This window comes from Silene latifolia, chromosome 9 (assembly GCF_048544455.1).
Source record: "Silene latifolia isolate original U9 population chromosome 9, ASM4854445v1, whole genome shotgun sequence".
Lineage (NCBI taxonomy): Eukaryota > Viridiplantae > Streptophyta > Magnoliopsida > Caryophyllales > Caryophyllaceae > Silene > Silene latifolia.
Genome location: NC_133534.1, coordinates 219348912 through 219357821, shown reverse-complemented (window position 1 = coordinate 219357821; position 8910 = coordinate 219348912). Strand labels below are relative to the sequence as shown.

Genomic DNA, 8910 nt, shown 5'->3' with positions numbered 1-8910 from the left:
AAGCTTGTTTAGCAACCACACCCCATTCAAACCCGCCCTTCTTCAAACACTCCGTAATAGGGCTGGTTATGGTGCTAAAATTACGAATGAATCGTCGATAAAAAGAAGCAAGCCCATGAAAAGATCGTACCTCACTAACTGTTTTAGGTACCGGCCATGATCGAATTGCTTCGATTTTTGATTGATCAACCGATACACCATCCTTGGACACCACATATCCCAAGAACACCACGCTCTCCACAAGAAAAGGGCACTTCTCTCGCTTCCCATAAAGTTTCTGATTTCGCAAGGTTTCGAACACTTGCCTCAAATGTTCAAAATGCTCATCAATACTTCTGCTATACACCAAAATATCGTCAAGATAAACCACAACAAATCTGCCCAAGAAGGATTTAAGTACCTCATTCATCAATCTCATGAAGGTACTCGGAGCATTAGTAAGACCGAATGGCATGACGGTCCATTCATACAATCCATGCTTCGTTTTAAAGGCCGTCTTCCATTCATCACCCTCACGCATCCGAATCTGATGGTAACCACTTCTAAGGTCAATTTTTGAGAAGATAACCGAACCATGAAGCTCGTCAAGCATATCATCAAGTCTCGGTATTGGAAAGCAATATTTGATGGTTATGATGTTTACAGCCCGGCTATCAACACACATACGCCATGAACCATCCTTCTTTGGTATGAGCAACACCGGAACAACACAAGGACTCATACTCTCACGCACATAGCCCCTCTCCATCAATTCATCAATTTGCCTTTGGAGTTCTTTTGTTTCTTCCGGATTACATCGATAAGCAGCCTTGTTTGGAAGAGTTGAGCCCGGAATAAGATCAATTTGATGTTCAATGCCTCAAAGAGGAGGCAAACCAGCGGGTAATTCATCGGGAAACACATCCCCAAACTCCTCAAGCAAATCGTCAATTGGGTTATGTTCCTGCAAAACAACATTAGCACTCAAATTTTCTTTAGCAACAAGCAAATAAACTTGCTCTCCATGATCAATGGCACGCTCCACAGCCTGTTCTCCAATCAACATAGCAGCATGGGCTTTTGCTTTCGGTTTTGAACCCAAAGCACGGACAGCTTGTGGTGACATTGGTTTAAGCACAATTCGTTTCCCTTTGTCTTTCAACTCATACTCATTACTCCTCCCTCTATGCAATACATCCCGGTCATATTGCCATGGTCGTCCCAACAAAATATGACAAGCATCCATGGGAATAACGTCACACAACACCTCATCGACATAGGAACCCATAACCAAACCAACCCGGGCCTGTTTTGTCACCTTAACGCTACTACCATCATCTAGCCAATGTAATGCATATGGGTGTGGATGTTTAGTAGTCACAAGACCCAATTTTGACACCATTTCAGTAGAGGCCGTGCAGCAGGAGCTGATAACCAGGCCAGCATCTTTTTTATGACAGGCACAATTCAAACCAGTGAATCCACTCAGGCAACCTCAACTGCCAGTCCAACTTCACCAGTCCACAAGAACAGCAGCCAGGCTAGCCACCATCAGCCACCTTGGCCAGCTGAATCCTTATTCAACTAGTCACAAATTAATCCTAAGGAGCCAGGCCAAATTCCTAAAGCATTGCACCAAAAATCAGACTGAAAGATAAGTTGCGGGGGTAAAACAGAGATAAAGTAAAGTTGCCATTTTTGGCCAAACAAGAGAAAACTCTCAACAAAGAAGAACTTGGCCTGTTCAGCATTCATTTTTATAGAGCCTTGAGCCATATAAGATGCCTGCATCAAGGCCATTTGACCCACAACAACCAGCCAAAGTTTTCAACAACCAAAGACAACATGTCACTATCAACCTGCAGCTCTTTTGTTCTTGTTCAGTTTGCCTTAATTTCTTTTGTATCCGTTGTAATATAAGTCCACTACTCTTGTTTGCTTCCTAAGTTTAATCCTGGCCCTTAGATAGAGTTGTCTAGGGTTTATCTTGTCTTGAACTTCTCCAGAAAGGCCTATATAAGGACCCTTTCTCGTCTGTTGTACTCGGACTTTGATTAATGAAAACCTTGAGATTTCTCTCAAAAATTTGCAAATCTTTTAACTTTGCTGAGTCTTAGTTATAAGTCAGACTTAATATCTTCTTGTGCTTGCTTAGAAGGTGATTAAGGATCTGTGGTGCTACTTGGAATAGGTCTGTGCTTGCTTGAGCTATTTTAAGTGCATTTGTCAGTTAAGCTTGAATTGATTCGTGCTTGCTTGAACAATTCAGTCTTAATCTTCCTAAATTATCAAATTGATTTCCTGTGCTTGCTTGGGAATTAGTTTGTTAATTATATCCCATTGTTATTTACAAAAATTATCACAAAAACGATCACAGAGTCTTTTTAAGAAACGTCTCGAGATTTCTCTTATTTCAGTCTGGTTTCCTATTTATTAAAAATACTTGGAGTGTGTGTGAAATCCTGAGAATTGGCACAGTTTTAGTTTATTCCCTTAACTAAATTATCACCAAGTTTCATGATTTCTCAGGGTCATTTACTATTTTTATAAAAATCCCCAAGTTTATTGCATTCCCTGAAAATTGCTCCTTTGCCTGTTTCAGGATTTATCCCATTTGTGCTTGTTCCCATAGTTTACACTGCAAATTCTGGTTATCAGAGCTTAGGTCCATAACACAATCCTATCTTGTGTTAGTCCTGAGTGAGAGAGAGGTCGATTCATTTCCCAGCCTACATCAAAACTACAAAATAACCCAATGAGTGAGGAGAGGTTAGCAGGAATGGAAGCAAAGATGGATCAGTTAACCAACCTGGTTAATGTGACCCTGGAAGCTGTGAACACTGTGATGGCAAACATTCCCACTCCAGAGAGAGGAAGACCACCACCCTACAGAGGAAGGGGCAGGGGTAGAGGTATCCTTGGAGCAGGAAGAGGCCAGCCACACCATGAAGAGGAACTCAACTCAGATTCAGAGGAATCCATGATGGAAGAAGGTAACTACTTGGCTAGAGATAAGGATGTTAAGGTAGAAATCCCTGATTTCCATGGTAGTTTAAATCCACGAGGACTTGTTAGACTGCGGCTTAGATCTGTTGAGAGAGTCTTTGAGTTTAAAAATTATGATGACAGAAAAGCTTTTAAGGTTGCTATTTTAAAACTCAAGGGCTATGCATCTCTTTGGTATGAGAATATGAAATACCAAAGGATTAGAGATGGTAAGGAACCAGTTAGGTCTTGGCTTAAGTTAAGAAAGAAGTTAAAGGAGAAATTCATAGCTAAAGACTATACTCAGGATATTTTTATTAAGTCGACTCGGTTGAGACAAGAGCGATTAATCGTTGAGGCCTACCTTAGGAGCTTTGAACAACTAACCCTACAATGTGAGGTCACTGAAAAACCTGAGCAAAAGATTGCTAGGTTCATTGAGGGTTTAGACCCTAAGATAGCTGGCAAAGTAAGAATGCAACAAGTCTGGTCATTTGATTGAGGCGTTAACCTAGCCTTAAGAATTGAGAAGCTAGGGAAGGTGAAGCCTGCAACACCCAAATTTCCCACCAGAACAACTTTCAAACCCTATACTGGTGTCAAAATGACTGAGGTACCTAAACCAGCTACCCAACCAACAGTAGACAAAGGGAAGGCACCCATGTACCCCAGAACCAACCCACCTTTATCCAGGGATAAGATCAAGTGCTTCCAATGCCAGGGCTTTGGCCATTTTAAGAAGGACTGTCCTTCTAACAGAGCTCTCACAGCTATGGAGATTGAGGAATGGGAAAGGGAAGGTCTAGTTGAGTATGAAGAAGAAGAGACACTGGTTCCAACAGGGATGGAAACTGAGAGGGAAACTGATCAAGGACAAGTTGTGGCTCACCCTGATACAGGGCACAATTTGGTCCTATGGAGGGTTATGCACTCTCAACCAGCTCCCCTAGAAGCTGATCAGAGATCCATGATATTCAGGAGTAGGTGCACTGTCCAAGGGAGAGTGTGCAATTTGATCATTGATGGGGGTAGCTGTACCAATGTAGCTTCCACCATCATGGTTAGCAAACTGAGCTTGCCTACTCAGGAGCACCCCAATCCATACAAATTGAGATGGTTAAGCAAAGGATCTGAAGTAAGAGTTGACAAGCAATGCATTGTTCCCTTTTCAATTGGGAAGGTATACAAGGATGAAGTGCTGTGTGATGTGGTTCCTATGGATGCCTGCCATCTACTGCTAGGGAGACCATGGGAGTTTGACAGGAATACCACTCACCAGGGGAAGGAAAATGTCTATGTTTTCAAGCATAATGGAAAGAGAGTCACTCTGACTCCCTTACCACCAAACCAGAGGGGTTATGGAAGTCCTAACATGCCTGAGGAGGTTAATGGAGTACTATTTCTATCTGAGGCAGCTATGATCAAGGAGCTGAGGCAAGAACAACCTGTGTTGTTTCTCCTATCAAGGGAAACCAACACTGAATGGAACAAAGATGTACCTGCAGAGGTTCAACCCCTAATTAAGAAGTACAAGGAGGTTTTTCCAACTGAGTTGCCTAGTGGATTGCCACCCCTGAGAGGCATTGAGCATCACATAGACCTTGTACCTGGTTCTGTGCTTCCCAACAGACCAGCTTACAGGTGTGATCCCACAACAACTAAGGAGCTACAACATCAGATTGAAGAATTAATGACAAAGGGATTTGTAAGGGAATCATTGAGCCCCTGTGCAGTACCTGCCTTACTAGTGCCAAAAAAAGATGGGAGTTGGAGAATGTGTACTGGTAGCAGAGCTATAAACAACATCACAATCAAGTACAGATTCCCTATTCCAAGGCTAGATGACATGTTGGATGAGCTCAGTGGGGCTCAGGTCTTTTCAAAAATAGATCTCAGGCAAGGGTATCACCAGGTGAGGATAAGAGAAGGTGATGAATGGAAAACAGCTTTCAAAACCAAACATGGCCTGTATGAGTGGCTTGTCATGCCATTTGGCTTGTCTAATGCTCCAAGCACCTTCATGAGGCTCATGACTGAAGTCTTGAGGCCCTGCCTTGGAAAGTTTGCTGTAGTATACTTTGATGACATACTCATTTACAGCAGGAGTCCATCTGAAAATGTGTTACATTTGGAAGTGATTTTTAAAATACTCAGGGAACAGAAGTTGTATGGGAAGCTTGAGAAATGTACCTTCATGGTCAATGAAGTCGCATTTCTGGGATATATTATATCAGGAAGAGGGATTTCAGTTGATCAGGAGAAGATTCAGGCTATGCAAACTTGGCCAGTCCCACAAACAATCACAGAAGTAAGGGGATTTCATGGCCTGGCATCTTTCTACAGAAGGTTCATTAAGAATTTCAGCTCAATTGTTGCACCAATTACTGAATGTATGAGAAAGGGAGACTTCCAATGGACCGAAACTGCTCAGCAGTCCTTTGAGAAGATCAAGAAGTTAATGTGTGAGACCCCCATTCTCAAGCTGCCTGACTTTGAACAACTATTTGAGGTGGAGTGTGATGCCAGTGGGGTTGGAATAGGAGCTGTCCTAATCCAAGGCCAGAGACCAGTGGCCTATTTCAGTGAGAAGTTGAATGGAGCCAAGCTGAAATATTCAACTTATGACAAAGAGTTCTATGCAATCATAAGGGCTCTTACACATTGGAGTCACTACTTGAAACCTAAGCCATTTGTGTTGCATTCTGATCATGAGGCCCTGAAATACATCAATGGCCAACATAAGCTGAGCCATAGACATGCTAAGTGGGTAGAATTCGTGCAAGCCTTTAACTTTTCAAGCAAATATAAAGAGGGGAAGCAGAATGTGGTAGCTGATGCCCTATCTAGAAGGCATTCTTTGTTGACTGTCATTAGTAACAAAGTCCTTGGGTTTGAATTCATGAAGGAGATGTATAAGGAGGACCCCGACTTCTACGAGGAGTGGATTGTTCTCACGAAGGAGGCTCAACTCAGAGTAAGAAATATATGCTACAAGAAGGGTTTTTGTTTCATGGTAATAGGTTGTGTGTACCAAGGGGATCCTACAGGGATTTACTGATCAGGGAAGTCCATTTAGGAGGGTTAGGGGGACATTTTGGTGTTCAAAAAACCCTAGATATCTTACAAGACCAATTTTATTGGCCTAGAATGATGGGTGATGTTCAGACAGTCCTTAGAAGGTGTTCAACATGTCAAAAAGCCAAGAGTTCCTTCCAAGCAGGACCCTACACCCCACTGCCTATCCCTGATAAACCTTGGGAAGGTGTGAGCCTTGATTTCATTGTGGCATTACCAAGGACACAGAGAGGTAAAGATTCAATCATGGTGGTTGTGGATAGGTTGAGAAGATGGCTCACTTCATAGCCCGCAAAAAGACCGAGGATCTTGCTAGTGTTCTTTGAGCTATACCTTAAAGAGATTGTGAGACTTCATGGAGTTCCTAAGACAATTGTATCTGACAGGGATACAAAATTTATGAGCTACTTTTGGAAAACCCTATGGAAGCTGCTAAAGACAAAACTTTTGTTCAGTACCTCTCATCACCCACAAACAGATGGCCAAACTGAGGTCACTAACAAAACTTTGGGGAGAATTTTAAGGTGCCTAGTTAGCAAAACCTTGAAGGATTGGGATTTAAAGCTAGCTGCAGCTGAATTTGCATTCAACAGAGCACCATCTCTGCAGAACTGGTTACTGATCCTTTTGAGATAGTCTATGGGGTTAATCCACTTATGCCCTTGGACTTATCTTCTGTCCCAAAGGAAGAGATCAGTCCTGATGCCAAGAGAACAGCTGAACAACTGCTAAAGTTGCATGAAACTGTAAGAAAACAAATTGAAAAGTCCAATGAGCTGTATAAAAAACAATCCAAGAAGCCTAGGAAAAAGAAGGAATTTGAGGTAGGAGATATGGTTTGGTTGCACCTTAGGAAGGAAAGATTCCCCTCCAAAAGAAAGAACAAGCTCATGCCTAGAGCAGATGGGCCATTTGAAGTCTTGGAAAGAATTGGTCCAAATGCTTATAAAATTGACTTGCCAGGGGAATATGGGGTTCATGGCACATTCAATGTGGGTGATCTAAGTCCATTCTATGAAGATTCTGAGGGAGAGGAGGATCCAGGCTTGAGGGCAAGCCCTGTTCAACCAGGGGGTTGCGGCGGGGAGCGATAACCAGGCCAGCATCTTTTTTTTATGACAGCACAATTCAAACCGGTGAATCCACTCGTGCAACCTCAACTGCACGGTCCAACTTCACCGATCCACAAGAACAATGAGACAGGCTAGCCACCATCAGCCACCTTGGCCACTGAATCCTTATTCAACTAGTCACAAATTAATCCTAAGGAGCCAGGCCAAATTCCTAAAGCATTGCACCAAAAATCGACTGAAAGATAAGTTGCGGGGGGTAAAACAGATAAAGTAAAGTTGCCATTTTTGGCCAAACAAGAGAAAACTCTCAACAAAGAAGAACTTGGCCTGTTCAGCATTCATTTTTATAGAGCCTTGAGCCATATAAGATGCCTGCATCAAGGCCATTTGACCCACAACAACCAGCCAAAGTTTTCAACAACCAAAGACAACATGTCACTATCAACTGCTGACTCTTTTGTTCTTGTTCGGTTTGCCTTAATTTCTTTTGTATCCGTTGTAATATAAGTCCACTACTCTTGTTTGCTTCCTAAGTTTAATCCTGGCCCTTAGATGGAGTTGTCTAAGGTTTATCTTGTCTTGAACTTCTCACGAAAGGCCTATATAAGGACCCTTTTCTCAGTCTGTTGTACTCGGACTTTGATTAATGAAAACCTTGAGATTTCTCTCAAAAATTTGCAAATCTTTTAACTTTGCTGAGTCTTAGTTATAAGTCAGACTTAATATCTTCTTGTGCTTGCTTAGAAGGTGATTAAGGATCTGTGGTGCTACTTGGAATAGGTGCGTGCTTGCTTGAGCTATTTTAAGTGCATTGTACAGTTAAGCTTGAATTGATTCTGTGCTTGCTTGAACAATTCAGTCTTAATCTTCCTAAATTATCAAATTGATTTCCTGTGCTTGCTTGGGAATTAGTTTATTAATTATATCCCATTGTTATTTACAAAAATTATCACAAAAACAGTCACAGGAGTCTTTTTAAGAAACTGTCTGAGATTTCTCTTATTTCAGTCTGGTTTCCTATTTATTAAAAATACTTGGAGTGTGTGTGAAATCCTGAGAATTGGCACAGTTTTAGTTTATTCCCTTAACTAAATTATCACCAAGTTTCATGATTTCTCAGGGTCATTTACTATTTTTATAAAAATCCCCAAGTTTATTGCATTCCCTGAAAATTGCTCCTTTGCCTGTTTCAGGATTTATCCCATTTGTGCTTGTTCCCATAGTTTACACTGCAGGCCGCATTGGTACAACTACCCCCATCGATAATTAGACTACACCACTTATCATTTACCCGACACTTGGTATGAAACAATTGATTTCTTTGTTCCGAATCAGTAGGTAAAGTATTTACTTGCAAGGTTCGCAAAACCAGATTAGTGTCGTAAATTGGTGCCTCATAGTCCTCTACTAACTCGTCCTCTTCCTCACCTTCATTGAAATTAAACAGTTCACCCAACTGTTCTTCCTCGGCCAACAACTCGTCCCTACACTCTACCGCCTCTCTCAAGGTCACGACTCTTTTGTTTGGACACGTACTTTGATAATGACCGAAACCTTGACATTTGAAACAACGGACTTTGGACAGATTAGTCTCCTTGGCCGTGGTCCTAGGGGTAGAATTTGAGGATGTCGTGGCTTTATTAGGACTCACAAACGAACTACTAGGTGTTTCATTTTTGGGGTTTGTTTCAGTTTTGGTCCATGATTTGTTCTTTCCCGAATCTGAACTCGACCCTCCCCCATATTTAGACTTCCCTTGTGACTCCACTTTCAAAAAAAGACCACAAAGAGTATCAAA

At 41.9% G+C, this 8910-nt stretch overlaps 1 protein-coding gene across 1 annotated transcript; it reads right to left on the bottom strand.

Moving 5' to 3' along the window:
* Positions 1–859: 859 nt before the first annotated feature.
* On the bottom strand, positions 860–1381 carry LOC141602240 (uncharacterized). The gene is made up of 2 exons (XM_074422544.1): positions 995–1381; positions 860–943 (listed from the first exon to the last, which is right to left on the bottom strand). The coding sequence occupies exons 1-2, from the start codon at positions 1379–1381 to the stop codon at positions 860–862; spliced, it is 471 nt and encodes a 156-aa protein (XP_074278645.1).
* Between the last annotated feature and the right edge of the window lie 7529 nt (positions 1382–8910).